The sequence below is a fragment of the Lissotriton vulgaris genome, chromosome 9 (genome assembly GCF_964263255.1).
Source record: "Lissotriton vulgaris chromosome 9, aLisVul1.2, whole genome shotgun sequence".
Classification (NCBI taxonomy): Eukaryota; Metazoa; Chordata; class Amphibia; order Caudata; family Salamandridae; genus Lissotriton; species Lissotriton vulgaris.
This window is the reverse complement of record NC_141697.1, coordinates 455,922,622-455,942,831: the sequence shown is the minus strand read 5'-3', so window position 1 is coordinate 455,942,831 and position 20,210 is coordinate 455,922,622. Positions and strand designations below refer to the sequence as shown.

Here is a 20,210-nt window from a genome sequence, read left to right as displayed (position 1 = left end):
CTGCATTTTTTCATTCGATTTTTCCAGCCTCTTTGGTGGGTTTCCATTAATGCTCGCATTAGTTGCTGGTGTGCTGCTCTTGATTTTTTTGCTTAAAAATGAATGCACATCCTGCAGCACCTGAGGCTATGTCCCGGCTATTGCTGCTCCGCAACCAAATGCTTAGTTACTATGGAGCACTGCCTCTAGCGACATTGAGTGCAGCTTATGGATTATCGTTTCGATTCTCCGTTTTTACATGAGTTCAGTCTGTTTTCCATTGCCTGAGCTGCACTTTTGACTGGGCCCTGGATTTTTGTCTCTGCAGTACGGTGTCTCCCATCGCGGATTAGGGCCAACTGATGAGCCCCTTAGTGGTTAATGACTTGCTCTGTTCTGGCAGCGATTTTATGGCCTTAGCAGCGAAACACGGAATAATGTGACGTTGGAATGTTTTTGCAGCGGCGCATGACTTCTTGGCAGGCAGTTATATTGAAGATAGTGCTAGAGGCTCCGGTCGTTGAGGAACATATAGGTTCATCCCACTATTGAATTGGATGGCTGAATTTTTTTCAGATGAGAACAATTACTTCCTATCGGAGGCAGTTGCAACCTACTGTGGTTATAAGCTGTTGGAATGAGACTCTTTGTTGTTAAACCTGCTCTATTTTTTTTAATTTTTTTTATTAGCTACTGCTTTCTATCAGACAGCAATTGATTTTTTGTATGGCACATTTGAACTTGACTCTGCTTTTTAGGCTTGTACTCTGCGTTCCTAATTCACCAACGTTGATATCACGTGCTTCGATCAAGTGAGAGTGTAGTGAGGACGAGCCTTACATTCACAAGTGTTAAGTTGGCATGGTTTATTAGAAGAGTAAATGCCATTTTTGCTTTCCTGCTCTGCTTTGCACATGACACGCACTTGCGATATTGTTTAGAGAAGGCTGAATGTTTTGCTTCACATAAGAATAGCTTGTTATGCTACATTTCTAAACTGCCTCGCTAGTTTAGTCTGCACATAGAGAGCAGAGACTGTCAAGGTTATCTTGGACACTGTTTGTTATTCGGAATGATCCTCGCATGTTCTAGACATACTACATATGCAGCTGTGCCCACCTCTGATACTGCCGCGTTTAATAAAGCACTGTGCAGGCATGATCACACACACTTGGAGAACTTTCGTATCCCGACAGCTTGTGCAGAACTCTATGTGATCCACTACTGCCGAGTATCAGAGGTATGAGGCCGCCCAAGTAATCCGATGAGCCATCATTAGTTATATATAACTCACTAACTATGGAGGGTGAAATATAGGTATATTTCAAACCTGTTTCCCTTTAGCAATATAAGATGATTTCTCCCTTTGTATTTTACGGAATAGTTATAATGCTGACAACCTTGTTTCTGATAATATGTTTGCTTGTATTATCTAAAGTACTGCGCATGAGATTACGGCGTTCGAAATAAACATTTCAAACTTGCACGTGTCTCTAGTTACTCCTTGTTTTGGACTGCTGTAAGACTGATCAAAGAGTGCTCTTGTTAGCCACCTTACCTGAGGTAACCTAAGTTGCATGTTCTGGGTTGACTAATCATTGGTGTTTTTGCTATAGGACGAAGAACCAATGAGTCACTGATTGCTAGTCTGGTAGGGGGAGTGGGTACTAAGGTGGGTTTTGGTACACCCCAATTCACCCAGGTCCTAAGTCTCTATGCACAGTTCTGTGTAGGAACAGAATCCCTGCAACAGTGCAGCTAAAGAGCCTGCAGTGTCACGCTGCAGTACTTACTCATAAATCTTCACCTATAAAAATGCACCATACACTACTAATGCATTCTTTCACTCAACCGTGCCGTATACATATATTCAACCAAACTTTCACACATTACCTTGCAATTATAGTTCTTTCTTTAACCAGAGAAGGTAGTTCTGATAAGAACTTTTTTTCCTTCGGTTTTCTTTTTTTTTTTTTTTTTTTTTTTTTTTAAACGATTTTGTATTTTTGGGGTGTTTTTTCAAAAAATGAACAAAAAAAAGAACAAATAAAAAAAGGAAACGTTTGGAATTACTTATTCCAAAAATAAACAAAAAAAATCAACAACGATGGTTGCATTGCGCAGCACAAACTACATCCACCGACTGCTCACCGAAGCATACAAGTTTTACACTTCACGCAGTGTTGCGTGAGAAAGGCGAATTCTGCCTAATGTCCAATGCAGGTGTTCCCGAGAACGCTCCAGACGTACTTGCCCCAGCAGGTGAGGGGTTCAAAGCAGCCAGCCTCATTTCCTGCCGAGCAAGATTGAGAGGATGTGTGGTCCGGAGATGCTTGTACATAGAAGCAGTGCCACAAAAGTATTTTTTTTCACTGCCTCTTGACAGGACCAGTTACAAATTTTGCACGTAACCTTTCTCGCATTTACTTTCTTCTCTCAATGTGGAAAAGTGAAGAATGTCCACACAACAGATTCCGGCCTCTGTGGACGTGGTGCCTCCTGCAAGAATTCTTCTTCAGAAGATTCTTCCCCCTGCTGCTGTCCAGATGCCATTTTGTTTGATATTTTTTGAAAAACACCAAAAAAACAAGCAAATAGGGTTCTTGTAGGAAAAGAGATGTGTCTCTAAAGATGCTCCAACAAGAATGAATAAAATGGGTGGGGTCCTTTAATAGTTACAGTGAGAAATGTTATGAACCAATTATATCTTTTTTTTTAGGTCATATGGGATCCGCGCACTCTGCGCTCACGAAGCACACACCCGACGCGACTTCCCAAAAATATATTTAAAAATAATATGTTTATTATTAGTACAAATACATTATTTTCATAAATATCTTAACTAATCTATTGCCCTAATATGTATATTAAAGGCACATACATATCATTTTAGACCTTAATTTTTTTTGAGGGAGTCACGCACCCAGCGCGCCCCAGCACGTATATGCCGTCACGCGGAACCCGCCACCGCGCAAGCATCGTGTACCGTAATGCGCATGTGTCACAAATGCGTGGGAGCAGGAGTTGGACTAGTCGCATACCAATCGCGCACATCATGTAATATTAAATGACTAGTATGTAACTGAAAAACACGCAGTCGTCGCACACCATACGCAGATCCTTAACGACTTTCCTAAAATGGCGGCTAGAATCTGCCCATCCACTGTGATGTGTACGCTTTGGGTGCGCGACGTTGAAAAAAAATTGGGAAAAGAATATAAATATATCAAAGTAAAAAATAAAACAAAACAATTTAACATTTCAATTTGAATTAAACATTTTTTGCAATTTTCAGAATATATAATAATATTTAATAAATAAGATATTTATAAACAGTCAAAAAACTAGAAAATCAGTACAAAAAAATAGGTATAACTACTATTACACTTAAAATTTAGCATTTAAAAAACTTTGAAATTCACTGAAAAAACTATAGTTTTCAGAGACAGTATAGTTAGAAATTAGCATTTAAAAAACCTTAGAAATTCACAGAAGAAAACATAGGTTTCAGGGGTGTTATGTTAGCTGGACATTTCACTCGTACAAAACCATAGAAATTCCTCCATTATAGTTAGTTTTGCGAACTATAACTCACGCACCCGCAATACACTGCTGATGATGTCACATATTACATCATTCATGAAATTCAAACGGAATGGTCATCTCACTCACCTTCACAGGCTGTGCTGACTAGCTGTGCTTTTTGCTGTAGTGGCATGGTGTCCTCTTCACAGAGAAGCATACACTCAATTCGAAGCTGGTAGCTGACCGGAAAACAGAAAAACAAATTAACTTTGTATTAGCTTAAAAAACATTTGCAACAATTTAGTTCAAAATTATGACAAATGGAACACTTAGCAAAACAATAATTCCTTTCTGAATTTTCTATTCTGGATAAAAGTTTACAGCCGTGATTATTTCGCACATGACAAGGAATTCCACTAGTACTGGAGGTTCAGAAGTTTCTCTTCTGAACCAGCGACCATGATAAAATGGAAGACATTTCTTAACCCCTTCCACGCTGATGACGAGCTGGACTCGTCATGGCGTAGCCTCCTCACACGCTGATGACGAGCCCAGCTCGTCACGTAACATGTGATTTAAAAAATCTCAGCGCAGGAGTGGAATTCCGCTAGCGCGCATGAGGTTAACGTTAACAAGTCTAAGCATTTGTCATGTTAATCTTGGCCCAGTTTATGCCTGAAGTCTGTCTTTACCTTAAATGTAATCACACCTTTTTTCAAACTCTTCTTTAAGGTCTGTCTCCTCACCTTGTTCACAGACTTTCCCAACCTGTCTCTCAAACGCTCACTCACTAATATGCCCTAAAAGTTACATGGAGCTGCTTGCACCTCAGTCTTTCAATGCATCTTATTTCATCCTTCACTTCTCAAATGTTCCTCCTTTCAACATTTGCATTTATGTGTAGCCATAACCATTGTCCCACCTCGCCATTATTGAGATGTTCTTCCTATTGAAGAACAGAAAAGGTCTGGATTTCTTTGTGCCAAGCTGCTTTGTTTCTTGACCTCCTCTTTCCCACCCTTTCACTTCCACCTCCTTTTGTTATGGTCCCTGAGCATAAATGGAATGGAAATCATTGTTCTACCTTTTTGGTTAATGAGCAGGATATACTAAAATGCACTGGAAAAGCCAAACATGCAATCCATATTTGTTTTATGTAACCATTTATTAAGTGTGTCTGGCCCAAGGTGGTGCGAGGATGGTTTTCTATGAAATGTGTCGAACAAACTAGTTGTTACATTGAGATGGAGCACCGTCAAATGGAACAATATGAATTATCTAAAAAAGTCGGTCCTGAACTGTGAAAAAGTCATAAGCCTGATCAGTTATCTGAAATTGGGGTTGAGAGTTCCAGGCTCTGGTAATCCTTCCAGAGGATTACTTTCATGATGTTGAGATTCTGAATCTGAGAACTTCATGAAGAAGGTGGTCGGTCAAGCTTCTGAGAAAACTAGATCAGCCAGAGGTAGTGAGCAGGTTCGTTAGGTGTCCCATTCTAATACAATAGAGCAAGCACATCTCTTCCACTGCAAGATCAGAGACAGCTGCTATTCACCATGACATGTGAAAGAACTCCCTTGTACATAGTCTTTTTTAGCAAGTAGCCAGTCTCAATAAGCCAGTCATAAGGTCTCTTAAAATTACATTCCCATGGCCACTGATAAAGAGAGTGAAATATTGATTACAATAAGTCTAAGGCCCAAAATAAAAGCCATGAGGCTAGAAGTTCTAAGTAGACTTTTATGAAGGTCAAAGTGCAATAATATCCAGAATGAGGAATTGCTAATAAATAAAAGGTTAACACAAAAGGGTGACCCTGTGTCCCTCAGAACCTGGGTATTCAATAATTAAACAAGACAATGGTTCTGTCAGGTAAGACAGATTATTTGGAGGATGCTTATTAATGCAAACAAACACAAAAGTTCTCGGATACAAAAAACGTAAATTTGAGAAATAAATGCTCAAGGAACAAAGTCATAAGATCAAAGATTTATCTTCCATCCATTATGTATTTTCTTTTAACCTTTTTATAAATGCTTTCATTAAACAGTTTAACTTCGCACCATAGTCATTTAACAAAATAACCTGCATGGTAGGAGTGTCTTTAATAACCTATATTACAATACATTTGCTAGAGGTCACTAGTCATTATTTAGGATTATAATTATATAACCTCATTGGCAAAACAAAAATGCAACATGCTAGAACATGGTCTACAGCAACACAAAATATATATGTTGGGATCAGTATATGTTGTATAATGTTGTACATGATGTACAGTTGTTTACTCCTGCACTGAGTGCCCAACAGAGTAACTGGTATCCTGGTTCTTGATTTTGGTTTTAGCCTCACACTGTGCACAGAGGCCTAGGCCTATTCCTTAGCATGAATTAAGTGAAGTCCTGTGACCTCAAGTAGTATGTGCCTAGAGTGCCCTCTTTTTAACGACTGTGGACTAATATCCCTGTCAGGGTTTTTGGTTGCAGAGCAGTGGTGGGAGTGCACCGTATTTTGTGAATGCATAGTTGTGACCAGCCTGTCAATCCGTGTCAGTGGGGTGGAGGCTTAGTGGCCCACTTATGTAAAATACCACTTCTTTGTGCTAACCTAGATCCTATCAATATCACAAAGTGCATGTTTTGAGTGATTGTGTATGTGGCCTCTGTGGTACAAGATTCTTGTGTATGAGTGAGTAAGGGCAATGAATGATGCTGGTGGGTTCCATTTTGGAAGCTCCTGGTCTGTCCATGTGCACAAGACGGAAGCAAGGTTGCTTTCCAAAACAGTGGAATTGTATTGCAGAAATTCCGCTAAGAGACCTAGACACTGAAGAAGGTCAAGAGGAGAAAAGGCTCATTAAGAAATTCAATTATCCCTTTTTATTAGAGGGCACCTGATTAGTCTTCCTGGAGCCCTGTCATCTAGAATATGGTGGGGACGAAGGGCAGGAATGCAGCTTAGGTTGTTCACAGTGAATGGAACCCTTTAAGTGAGACCAGCTAGTGGATTCCACTGATCAGTGTAGCTGTTGGCAGGAGCAGAAACAAAATACCTCTGTCTCGGTTGTGGATGCTCCATGGTGGAGACTACCCTGCTATGAAGAGCATCACTACACAAGGGCTGGATTTGAAGAACAGCCTGGAATACAGGAGCGTAACACAGGCCCCCACAGCCTCTGCGGAGTTGGGGGGCCCCAAGTTCCAGGGGACCCTCTCAGCACAACACTCTGGTCGTAGAACTCTTGATTGAGCCCGGAGGGGGCCCCTTCACTTTCCTTGCAGGGAGGCCCCCACAATTTTCGTTATGCCAGTGCCTGGAAAGGACACTTAAAAAAGAAAACATCCTAAACTGGTTCTAAAGATGCAGAGAGAATTCCGATCTTTAAATACTTTGGCTGTATAAAAGCAAGAGCCACTGACCCAATATTCCAGTTCCCTTCGACCAAGTAGGAAGCACTCCACAGAGCACTTGGAGGACTGCTGTGCGCTCATATATGGTGTCTGCCTGAGAGTCTGCTATCCAGAGGCAAAGTGGACATTACCTGGAGTTTTGTGTTGCTGGAAAATGTTGCTCTTATGAACCGAGTGCTGAGAAGCCTGCCTCCTTGTCTAGAGAAAGACACCTCCCAATCCTGCAGGTGGTGTGACAGCCCTGGGATGCTAAAAGCAGCTTAGCTCTCGTATTATGAGGGTCTGCCAGGAGAATAAAGACTGGAGAGCAATCTTATAGCCCTAAGAGCATGAGGTTCACTATATGAGACTGCTGCAACCAGGTTGAGTTGAAGCGGATGTTGCTACTATGACTAGAAATGTGCCAGAGACAGACTGTGCCACTTCAAGGAAGGGTGAACACTGCTGCCTTATTTGAAGAGTGTTACTGAAGATGGATTAAAGACATCTTGACCCACCCAAACCTTAGTGCGGACCACCTGCTGCACCTCACAGATAAAGAAGCAGGTCCACCGCCTGTAGATATCCTGTTCCTGTCTGCAAGGAGTTTCGTAGGAGGCCACCACTGCTGTAATGCATCTCCTCTCAGAAGTGGGAGAGGAGCGAGATGTATGCTAAAGGTCTCCACCCCCCCCCCTCCAAATGGCTGTCAAAAGAGAATACTAAGATCTACGCTATGGTAAGACCCAACCAAAAGAAACGCTATTGATCTAAACACTGACATATTGAACAGGGTAATATGCACCTAAGCCTTGATCCATGCCTAATGCACTCTAAACCAGACTCAAGAGCAGAATGCCAAGAAAAGGGGACAGGGTGGACAGAATCCAAGGCCCAGGAACCAAACGGCCAGTGTGTTTTTAATGGATCCACTATCAATTCCTGTGTAGTATTGAGTGCTAAGTTTGTAGTTTAAATTAAATTTCCTTTCTAATGCAAAGTGCTTGGTTGGACAATCAGTTATTGCGCAGCTGAGCTTGTTTTATTTCTAAGCTTGCACACCCCCACCCAACATCCTGAGAAGTCTTCTGCTCATCATCACAAACACTGAGAGCCAAGGGCTGAAGGACTTCTGCTGGCCCAGTTTGCAGAGCCATAGTAGTACTGACTTAGATGACAGAGGTAAACAACCCCAGCACAGACAGCTGAGGGCCGGTAGCCCCTTGCTTGCCCGTCGCTCCAACAACAGGACCGGACAATAAATTAGCAGTAACTCCACTAAGACCACAATACCCATCAACAATGGCGCTCAAAACTATTGTATGATAAAATAACGACCACCGGAACCACAGCATTCCTTTACAATGATGCCTTAACAATGAAAGTCTTTACAACAGCTTTTTATTTTAACCACGAATATGCCTTTACCACGAAAATATAAGTATTTTACAGGTAAGTATGAACACTTGTAATTATACATTTATCCATAATGGGATTATATGTGACTGTAAAATACTTACATTTCTCTCTTTATCCTAAGCTATTAAAATTTCCCATGCTACCCAAATACCCTTATCCACCAGAAACCCTAACAATACACTTGCCACCCAAAAAACTACCCACTCTAAACCCTAAAAATACCCTTGCCCTAACATATATACACACATATATATATATAGACACACACACAAATATATAAACTTACCTGTAAAATACTCATATTTTTGTTGTTAAGTCTTTCGTGGTAAAGGCAGATTTGTGGTTAAAAAGTTGTAAAAACTTTTGTTGTTAACACTAATTCGTTAAGGCGGCAGCGTAAAGAAATGTTGCTGGTTCAGTGTCATGGTTAAGGCAGTTTCCCTTTCACATCCCTTAGTACCTGTTATGTAGGTTTACAGATTGACTAACCATGAATGAAACTCAATGATAAATACAGAAGTCATTCAGGTAAGAAGAAGAATTAATATTTCACTCACCTTGGAACAGCATAGAGGAGGACATAAAACTTTTCGGCATTTGATAATTTTTCTTCTTTTTGATAGGCTTTCAAGTTCTCGATCTTAAGAGAAAACCATCAGATACATTAGTGAAGTAAAAGTGTTTTGCAAATGTTAATTTACACATAAAGAAGAAGGATCCAGTTCTTACCTCCTGTTTCTCGGGCAGTAAATTCATAAACTGCTTCAAGATCTCAATATCAAACTTGGACCGGTCCCCTTTCTGTATCAATTCAACAATTTCTTCATTTGAACTGTGGAATGAAAATGGAAAGAAGAGGTGGGAACCTTACTCTCTCCCTTCTACATGCCAGATGCTACCTTGACAGCTCTTTCTTTTGGGTTGATATTGACTCGAATTTGGTTTATAGCATTCAAAGAGATAGTTTAATCTACAGTAAGTTTTCTTAGCAGATAAAGTACTGAGCAGGTAAAATCTTAAATCCATTAAGCGGGGTCCTGAAAGGCTTGCAGGATCTAAATCGCAGAAGCCAACATTCTTCTCTCACCAAGGAATACACTTTCCGAGTGATTACAGAGTGGGCAGAAGAAAAAACCATCACAGAAAGAGAAGCTCTTTTGTACTCAGTGTTGCAACATTCACCATGGAGGAGCAAGATGACCATATCCCCCCCCAAAAAAAGGTCTCACGTTGTTACGCATTTCCACCAAAACCAGTGCCCATGTCTGTCCTGCCCTGCCAATCTGAGCTTCCAAAAGATCCAAGAAATAATGAAAAGCACTTCAATCCAGTGGCGAGTATGTGGCTCATGGGCACAGTCTAGGTGAACGTGTACAGTAAAATTAAGCTCTACTGCGATACTAAATGCCTGAGGCATCATACTGGGAATGCAAGTCTGAAGGACTACAGTGCTAAAGGCTTATTTCCCCTTTCCAAGTCACTTTCCCATGAAGTCACCATGGGAATTTGTGATCTGTGAAGCAGATTTGGAGGAGATTACAGCCTATGAGAGATCTAGAAAGTTAAGTGGATAGGTCGCCTATTTTAAAAGCATCCGGGCTCCCTTCTTAACGTAACTCGTGGGTTTACAGAAGCGGCAAAAATAATTCAGGATAAATAATGGTAAGATAATGAAAAAAGGCAAATAACTTGTGTGGTCGTTTAGTGCTTAAAGAAAATGTACAAGACCAAATGAGCTTTCTTATATCCCGACATTTAATTTTTTACTAGTCCTCACGCCCTTACTTTGGAAACTTCGTTAACCTTTTTAAAGCAATTGTTTAGCTCTATAGCACTGGCCTGTGAAAGTCAACCATTCCTCGTTTTATCATCAATGTTGTGCAGAAATTGTTACTTCCATATCAGGGCAGTCTTTCTTTTTGGTGAGAAGGCTGAACTTCCTAGGCCATATATGCAATAAAAAAAAGTTACACATCTAAACTTGTATTCCAAGAGCACAAACTTACCATTTAAACTGCCTAAGAAAAATGTTGAGTTTGAGACTTTTCTTGGAATCCAAGAAAGTAATCTGTGGATGCAAATTAAACACAATGAGTTCAACATAAACACAACTAAGAATGTTCTACTAAGAATGAACTAAGTAACCATGGACACAGCTAGCAGCACCGGGTACCAGGGGCTTGAGGGGACCCAGTGTACTTCGTACACCCGCTCAGTTTTTCTTGGGTTGATTACCTTTGTTTCATACAGTATCTAGTTACTCTTCTCTAGGGGGTGGGGTGTGCTATAAAGTAAGAAGTAGTGAGCGGAGTAAATGGAGAGTCCACCAAAAAAGAAATAAAAGAAAGATTGTAAGTGTATAGAATGTGAAAAAGAGAAGGGATGGGAGAGTAAATTAGAAAAGACAGGATGAACAAAAATAGCGGAAAGAAGGAAATGAGGCAGAGAGTAAAAGCAGCGGAGAAAGAAAAGGGGCAGCAGATATTAAAGAGTAGACGAAAACGGAAGTGCAGAAATGGAGAGGGCAGAGTGGGAAAATAAGAGAAGACGCACACTTTAGGACTGACAAAGGAGACGGAAAGGGGAAAGATGACAATATGAACAGAGGGTGAGGCTGGTAAAAGGAGCAGGATCCCATGGAAACAGAAGAGAAGCTCAAGGAGGAAAGTGATGAGAGCTAGGAGAGGAGAACAAGCCAAATGGAACAGCGGCAAAAAGAAAAGGGACAACTTAGGGTGACGAGAGAACAGGAGAGAAAAGTAAGATTGAAAATTGAAGACGAAAGAGACAGAGGAAAGGGATACAGAGGACAGGGAAATTAAGGTCGAGGAGGAGAGACTCGGGTAGGATGTAGACAGAAGAGACAGGATGGAGGAAGAAGCGGGGAGAGAGGAAACCGTGACAATGGTTTTGTCAAAAGCTAGCAAAGAGAAAAAAAAATTGAAAAAGGAAGGCACGAAGTAGGATCGAGTGAAGGAACAAAGCAACATTGGAAGAGACATGGAGGAGAGAATAAAAAGGGAAGAGGAGGGTAAGTGAAGGATTGAGAAATGAGAGGAAAAGTGTGATTAAGGAACTCGGTCCAGCAGCAGTGATGTGGCTATCACTGCAATAGGTACAGTGGCACAAGCAACCAGAGAAACAAGTGGTCAACTACACCCAGCTGTGGTTGTATTTCAACTATAACTTAGGTGGAGAAGGGCAATTTTTTCTTGCTTTCATGAGTTTCCATGGCACACTTGAAACACCACTTCTAGTACCTCCTTTGGGGACTTCGTTACTGGAGTAAGGTCTTTGTCCTTTGGTGTAGTTTGCGGCAGACAGAAAAGTTCCTCAATGGTGGAATAATTTGGCTCTATGGATTTGTTAGAAGTGTTCATGGTTGCCCACAAGGAATCGCTTTCTGAAAGGTACAATGGTTGAAAATATTTCAGGAATCTTTGATAAAAAAAAAGTGTACACGTACTGGCCAACCTGAAACAACTAAATTAGGTTATAGAATAAATAGTTAGCTTTATGTGTGTTTTAGTGGGCAAAAATAAGCTCATACATTTCTGTCTTGACCTGTGAGGAAGAATAATTAAAAACATGAAAATTAGGGGACACTACCAATCCATGCTTTTTTGATACCATGACCAATGTCTCAAGAGTTCACTTAATCAAGCAGTTAGTTCATTTGGGCAACCTTTTTGTAGTAGTGAGTTTAGGTCACGCTGAATAGGACAGTATCAAAGAGCCCAAGTCGATACAGGACACAGACAAATTATGACTTTTTTTTATATATTAAATGCTTTGCATCAACCTGAAATTAACAGTCATGCTAAATGCCATTTGTAGGTAAAAACTAGGTTAATTCGTGGTTACTTATACGTTCATTTTAGCCTGAATTTTATTTAAGTTTACTCTTTTTCACTGTCCTTTTTATGTGCGAAGTTATCCGCCCTGACTGCAGTCACATAATTACTATTAAAATGTGTTTGTGAATAGCAAAAAAACACTTACAGAAAAGTTCAAGTTTAACTTTTGTAAATCAAGCACTAAATTCCTAGGCAGCAAGCTAGAGTCCTAATAAGCGCTGAGTGCAATCTTTTTTCCTTCATTCCCATGAAATGAAATGTTTTTCTTTGTGATTATCATGGAATCTTGTTTTAATAAATAGCACACTCAAGCGACACCTGCAGTGTGCAGACTAGTCCATGTACCATGATTTGCTACAGATAGTGTAAGTTTAAAGACCACAGAAAGAAGTGTGTATAGTCAGATACTTGGAGAATCTATTGAGTATGTATGTGAATAATCTTGCTTTAACCCGTTTGGACAGTCTTGAGAACTGAATGTAGCTGGGGAAAATGTTAGTTTTGTTGCCTCTAGAGAGCAGGACAGATTACAACTGAGCAGAGCAGGAGATTTTTAGAGTGGTCTCTAAGAGAGAGGACTGACTTTTCCTTTAAACGTTTCTTTGAGCCGACCCCATGCTGATTCTGCCTATGCTTTGTAAAATGTATGCGTAATTGCCCATTAATTGAAGCATATGCATTTGGATTATAAATTGCTGTGAAGCCAATTTATACCTTCTATTACCTTTTTTTTTATTCAACCTTCATGGTTTGACAGTAAAACATTATTTGACCTTTTAGTGGAGCCTAATGTGCCTCACATAATATTGAGTGTTCTGATTTGTTTACCAGGCTCTAGTGTGGAGCACCAAAATCCTTATAGGATTAGCACCATTCCCAGTCCATCCAGAGAAGCAATTTATGGTTCTCGAATCTGCAAAAGGAAAAACTCTAGCCCGATCATATGTATGCACATAATTTTCGGCTAACATATCCAGATCTGATGACCCAAAGCAGGGGTGGCCTTAGGCATGTGCAAGCTGTGCACCTGCACAGTGCCACCATACCCCTGGGGCCACCATGCCAATATATATCCTTAATATAATATTCCTCTGAGGATGGATACATATTTGCGTGGCGGCCCCTGGCAGGGATTTGGTTTCTACTTGCAAACACCATGATCCCCCACCTCTTCACTGGCCTCTACGCTCTTCCCCGCCCGGACCCCCTCTTCTGGGGCCCCCTACCTACGCTTCCTGCCCAGGGCCACCATGAGCCTAGAGCCGCCCCTGCCCAAAGATCAACAGGTTCTAGAAAGCCTCACATATGTGCGATCATGGATGTGTCGGAACAGATTGTACAAAATGTGTTTGAAGGTAGGAATTGTGCTTCTTGGGACCACAAAAACCACACCTCTTTTTATTGCTGACCTCCATCAGTATCCTTTGCCTATTGCTCTTATGATCAATGTGGAATCACAGCTTGTTCTTAGACTAAAATATGTCCTTCGCACCTCACATGAACAAGGCCAAAATAGTCATCTTCAACACTGGCCCACTCCAGTTTCTGTTGTGGTCATGTAGCCACCACTAGCATATTGATGTACCTCCCTGAAAAAACAGGGAAAGTTCGAGAGTTCAGAGCTATGAGGCACATCTCATTGTGGGCCAGAAATGGACAGACCACGTTAGGCCTGGTTCTGTCACTACCTGTCAAGCAAACTGCAGTTCAAAACCCTAAGCTTGGTCGCTAAAGCTCTGCACGTTGATGCAACAGACTTGCTCTGAAAACATTTGTCCCCATGCCAACTGACCAAGCACCCAAGGCTAGATGTATGACAGTACACATGTTTTGGAAGAATAATCTCGCTACCAAATAAACTCAGCCTCTCCATATGAAACTCTCTCTCAATGTGCTAGTGACATGCAAAATATCAGCAACCTTAAAAAAAGTACTCTTTTTCAACAAAAATAAAGGCTAGTCCTAATGCGATGAAATTAACTTTGTTTCAGTATGCCACTCTCTGTTCTGCTCGTCACTTCCCTACACCCTGTGTTCTAGTTCTCTGAAACAGACAAAAGGCAGTTTGGGCAATGTGAAGAAACAGGGTCCAACTATTTTAAGCCCCACCCTCTTACTCAGCCTGGCATCTGTGCCCAGGTAGCGGGAGCGGGTCATAGGTTGGACACTGAATGCATTTATCATGGATCGTACAAGCTTTATAGTTTAATTTGGAATCTACAAAATCCCCTTTTCCTATCGACTTTAGTGCAAATCTGTAGTATTTTACTGTGACTTTTTAGTACTTTACTATATGCTCTGACCTATTCCATTCTGGTCAATTCTTCCTAGTCTGAAGCGCCAGGATACCCGCAGGGTGACAGTATGCGCTATATAAGTACTATAATCAATCAATCTATATTCACATTGTAGGTCAAAGCTGCTCCCAAGACCTTAACTTTGCATTGGCTCTCCCTAGAGAAAATCTTAAAGTATCTTTGTATAGGTTTATAAAGGTCAAGAGTGCAAATATAATTAATTTGACCTGACTTACACTCCTTGCATACCCTGAATGTTGCAGCAGTTTCCCAAGTCAGTCCTCATGGAGATTCAGTCCATAACTAACCTGTTGCACCAAGTTAATTGTGTTTTTGGTCAGCAGGTAGACCAAAACCTCCCACAAATAATATGCCCACTTGGAGAGGATTATCCTGCTCCTAGGAGAGAAATGAGGTAAGGGCAAAATCGGTACTTAGCCCACACTTAATAAACCAGGCATGGCCTTTCTTAAAGAAACAAAGTTGCAGCCAGACCTCTGGTATCACTTGCAGGCGGACTTGCTTTTGAAGTTGAGGGAAGGAACCAGAGTTTTGTGTAATCAAGGGGGCAGATCAATGCTCTGAAAAAAATGCTACTCACCAAAGCTTTATTTCACCAAATTCCAACATACTGCACAGATGGACTGACTAGCGGTGAAGGGATGATGTGGCATTTCTAGAAGGTCAGTGTCTCTGCCCAGTCAAGGAAGTATCCACCTCCACATTTAGCCTGAAACATCTGTGGATTTGTCCTATGGTGAGTACAGTTCAAGGGGGACTTCCACTGATATCTACTAAGCACACAGCTGTCCTGCAAGTGTCAAAGGAGGAGTGAGTTCTGATGAGTACAGAGTATGTAGCCTGCTTCAAGGATAGTGGGGCGCTGTTGGACACAGCCCTGGGCCAAGGAGATTACTAGGCAATATGTGCTTACTGCTGCTAGAAGACATCTGGGCAATGAAGCTGCAAAAGAACACTGAAGAGCAGATTGAGAATCTAACGGAACATGTGTTGTGTGGCGTTTTAGGCTCAGAGTGAATTTTCACAATTCATGCCCTTATATAGGCATAGAAATCAAACCCTTATTTAGGCATAGCCCATGCTACCCAAATACAGGCATGGCTACTTCCACCCGTACCAACGTCACAACGATTTCTTGGAAAACCGGCTTAAGCAATTAGGGAACTTCCCCTTGCATGAATATTGATTCCTCCAAGAACTCAGTTACTTTACAATGAACAACTATTCCCTAGGGGTTCATTCCTGACGTTCATGTGCCCGACTTTACGTCAAACGCTGGCCTTCCTAAACACCTTCAAGGTATAAATATACCTTCACTTGCTATGGCAAACTACGGTGGTTCGGAGCAGTTGACTACCTACTTGCCCGAGGCAGTTCACTACAGCAAGTGCCGAAGGAAGCAACTCTCCAGCTGACGCACTGATCAGGAATCTGTCCAACTCCAACCTTCATTAACTCCACATAATCATACAGAGTATGCACAGGACAACACTTTAAATCCACATTTTGAATGAATAATTTAGAAATGATTTCCCAAGGCACAGCTAGTTTTTTAACGTTTATATTTAGTGATAAAACGGACAGCCCATGTGCTATGAAGTTATGTTACTTAGAAGGACCCAATTAACTGATTACAACATTATCACTATCAATGTAACACAACTGATCAGATCAGCATCACATCTAATAATCTAATTAAGCACATTTTCATTTCCAAAACATTGCCAAAACTTACAGACCTGCTTGCCCCATGCCCCAATCATAGATGAATTGCAAATGCATACCTCTCACTACATTGGTAGGAAGCTTCTGCCAGTTCAAGTTCTTCATTTTTAATGATGGCCTCCGTGCATTGATAAATGTATTGTCATTCAAAGGTGGATGAGGAATTCCAGGCAAAGGAGGTGCCCTGCGGATCCTGCCAGGCAATGGAGGAGCTGGTGGAGGCCCACCAAACATGCCATGCAATGGAGGAGCTGGTAGGGGGCCACCAGTCATAGCAGGCAGAGAAGGAGCTGGTGGAGGCCCACCAGTCATTGCAGGCAGAGGAGGAGCTGGTGGTGGCCCACCAGTCATAGCAGGCAGAGGAGGAGCTGGTGGAGGCCCTCTAGTCATAGCAGGCAGAGGAGGAGCTGGAGGAGGCCCACCAGTCATAGCAGGCAGAGGAGGAGCTGGTGGAGGCCCACTAGTCATAGCAGGCAGAGGAGGAGCTGGAGGAGGCCCACCAGTCATAGCAGGCAGAGGAGGATCTGGAGGAGGAACACTCACAAAATCGGGCACTAGAGGAGCTGGAGGCAGCCTTCCCACCACAGCAGGCAGGGGGGGAGCTTGAGGTGGAACACCAGCCATGGTAGGCAGTGGAACAGATTCAGGAGGGCCACCTACCACGACAGGCAGTGAAAGAGTTGGACAAGGCTGCTCAATTTCATATGAACAAGGCAGGAACTCTTGTTGCTTTGATGTCTTGAAGGAGACCTTTGGCTGCATAGTTTTGCAATGTTCGCAATATTTCAACTGAGACTGACACATTTTCTTTTTTTCCTGCAGCTTCAGTCTTGTCAGTTAGGACTAATTTAAAAAGTTGCACATGTATTCACTGTGCCTCAAATTGTCTTCAGTTTGATATTTCTTCATAACTTTATTTCGACAATCTTTTCCTTGGTATTTTCTTTCACTATAAAAAAAAGTAAAATGTAAGTTGCCAATATTTTCTTTTTTTTATTTTTATATATTTTTATTTTTCATTTTTTCTTATTAACTTGCACATTGAATTATACGTCATACTTTTATACATTTTACAAATTACATCCATTATGTATCTCTGGTTTGAAGTTTCCGAAACAATATAAACAGTATGATTATATAACAATATCATAAATCATAATTCTAACGTTTACTATTCTTTTACATTATCTTACAATGCCATCCTTTCCTTCCATTTGATTATTGGTTCCCAAATTTTCAACCCGAGTCTCTTTCCCTTTTTCCCCTTCCGTGCATATATAGCTTTCTCGAGGTTATAGCTAGCTAGTAGGTTTGCCAGCCAAACTTGCATATCCGGGGGTACCTTGTCTAACCATACTCTTGCTATTGACAGTCTCAATACTGCAGTGGCTATAAACATAAATTCTTTCTGGTCCAATCCATCTTGATTGTCTATTCCAAACAATATCATCCTAGGTGTTAGTTTAATTCTTATATCAAGAGTATTATTAATAAAATCTTCTATGCTTCTGATCAAGGTATGCAGCTGAGGGCAAGTAGCAAACATATGAATGATATCTGCATCTCCTGCGTTGCAGCGTGGACAGGTAATACCAGTGGTCCCTCCCCACTTGGCTATTCTAGCGGGGGTATAGTACAGTGAGAATAACGTCTTGTAATGCTGTGATTGCAGGGGGCCTGAGCACAAGATATTACATCCCAAATTCAAGGATTCTTGATGACTTCCGGGGTCCACTCCCAATTTTCCCACCCATTTGTTGCTAACTTTCTCCAAATCGTCCACCTTCCCTTTTGTTAAAATTGCATAAAAAGATCTAATTGTGCAGTCCCCTCCTACTTTTATCTTTTCCAGTACTTCATTCCTGTTAAACCCCTCCCTACCACCTTGCTTATGAGAGAGTAAGCTCCTTACCTGTAGGTATTTAAAGAAGTCCTTCCTCTCAATCCCATACTTAGCAATAAGGTCTGAAAACTGGATTACCCCATCCCCATCCATAACATCCCCAATCTGTTCTATCCCTTTCTGTGTCCAACCCAGCATCGTTGAATCTGCAAATATTTCTGCCGGGAAAGATCTGTTTTTTTAGAGCCTGACATACCTATTATATCTCCCCATTCCCATTTTTTTAAGGAATGCATTCCATATCCTGTATGCTGCCATCAAGGTCTTAAACCTAGTTCTTTTATAATATCCAAACTCAACTCTATTTAAAAGATTATTTTCCGCCTCTACCCCCAGTATAATAGCATAGACTTCTGTAGACATAGTCGTAACCCCTATATCGCTTCCTCCACCCCCGATTAGGCCCTGCATATACTGCAGGGCTGTAGCCATCTGATACAGCCTAAAATCGGGGGCCCCCCAGCCCCCTCTCTCTCTTGGTAGGGTCATGTATCTGTAAGCTCTTCGGGTTTTTCCATGTGCCCAAATGAATCTATTGAGCACCCTTTCTAACAAATTAAAACATCTAGCCTCAAAAACTAAAGGGATAGTACGAAAAAAATATAAAAATTTAGGCAGGATTAACATTTTGACAACATTCGTGCATCCCATGAGGGAGAGGTGCAGGTTGTTCATCCTTTCTAGATCTTTTTTGACTTTACCTATTAGAGGGGCCAGATTCATCTCTACTATCCTCTCCAGACTCGCCGTTAATACTACTCCTAAATATACTGCTGAGTTAACCACCCTATCGTCCGCACAAGGAGTATATCTATTCTTAATAATCTGAGTCTTTGTTCTATTTAAACTATACCCTGATATTTTTCCAAATCTCTGAGCCTCTATCTCCACCTCCTTTATAGCTGAAATAGGGTTAGGAGTTAAGATTGCTACATCATCTGCGTAGGCTAAGGACTTCACCGTACATTCATTTATCCTCATTGGTGGTATCCTTTCATTATCTTCCAACCTGTGCAGTAATGGTTCCAAGTATAGCGCAAACAGCAGGGGAGAGGAGGGACACCCCTGTCTAGTCCCCCTAGCAATTTTTACTTTATCTGAAAGCCCCCCATTCACTCTTATTCTTGCTATTGGGTTCCTGTACAGTACCTGTATAGTTTTTATAAAGGGTTCACCCAGCCCACACCACCTCATTACATACCAAAGATATTCCCTGGCGACCCTATCAAATGCCTTCTCGGCATCAAGGAAGAGTGCTGCGACAGGGTCCCCTAGTATATCTGCAGAGTCAAACATCGTAATCACAGTCCTTACATGCTGCGTAGTCCCTTTCCCAGGAATGAAACCATGCTGGATAGGGGTTACTAACTGCTCAATGATTCCAGCCAACCTTTTTGCTAAAATTTTAGAATATATTTTGATATCCGAATTCATTAATGTAATTGGTCTATACGACCCTGGCATTTCTGGTGGCTTTCCTTTTTTTAGAATAACTATTATATCAGCCCCCCCCCATGACTCCGGGCTAGGTTCCCCTGCTTGTGCTTGTTGCATAGTTATAAACATATCTGCCAGGAGTACATTTTTAAATGTTTGATAAAATTCGAGCGGGATTTGGTCTGGCCCTGTCGCTTTACCTATCGGCAAACTGCCAAGAGCTTCCTCCAATTCTTCTAACGATATTGGACTATCTAGTATTTCTTTATCCTCTTCTGATATCGTCGGTGGGGATATATCGCCCAAATACTTATCAATCTCCCCTAGGTTCGGTGAATCTTCTGGAGTATATAGATCTGCGTAAAATCTCCTAAAGGCATCTCTTATTAAGTAAGTCTCCATGACCAGATTTCTCTGTGCATCCCGTATTTCTTTTACTCCCGCTTCAGCTGTTCTCTGTCTAGTTCTAATCGCCAGCACCCGCCCCACCTTCTCACTAAGCTCATATGTTTTTTCCTTTTTAGTCAAAAAATTATCTGCCGCCTGCCTGGCCAGACCTTCCACTGCCTCGGCTTTTAGGGCTATTATTCTAAGCAGACAATCCTCTAGAGGTAAATTATATCTTATTGCCCTGCTTAAATTCTCTTCCTCCCTTAAT

General features: G+C 41.4%; 1 protein-coding gene across 1 annotated transcript in view; it reads right to left on the bottom strand.

Annotated features, from left to right (window-relative positions):
• The window catches only part of LOC147690264 (inverted formin-2-like), a 156,283-nt gene extending 139,267 nt beyond the window's left edge, over positions 1-17,016 (bottom strand). Inside the window, exons 1-6 of the mRNA XM_086939470.1 lie at positions 16,272-17,016; positions 11,573-11,715; positions 10,319-10,380; positions 9,042-9,144; positions 8,870-8,952; positions 3,652-3,743 (exon numbers count right to left, since the gene is read on the bottom strand). Coding sequence (XP_086795596.1) covers positions 3,652-3,743; positions 8,870-8,952; positions 9,042-9,144; positions 10,319-10,380; positions 11,573-11,715; positions 16,272-17,016 — 1,228 coding nt within the window. The remainder of the gene's footprint in view (positions 1-3,651; positions 3,744-8,869; positions 8,953-9,041; positions 9,145-10,318; positions 10,381-11,572; positions 11,716-16,271) is intronic.
• Between the last annotated feature and the right edge of the window lie 3,194 nt (positions 17,017-20,210).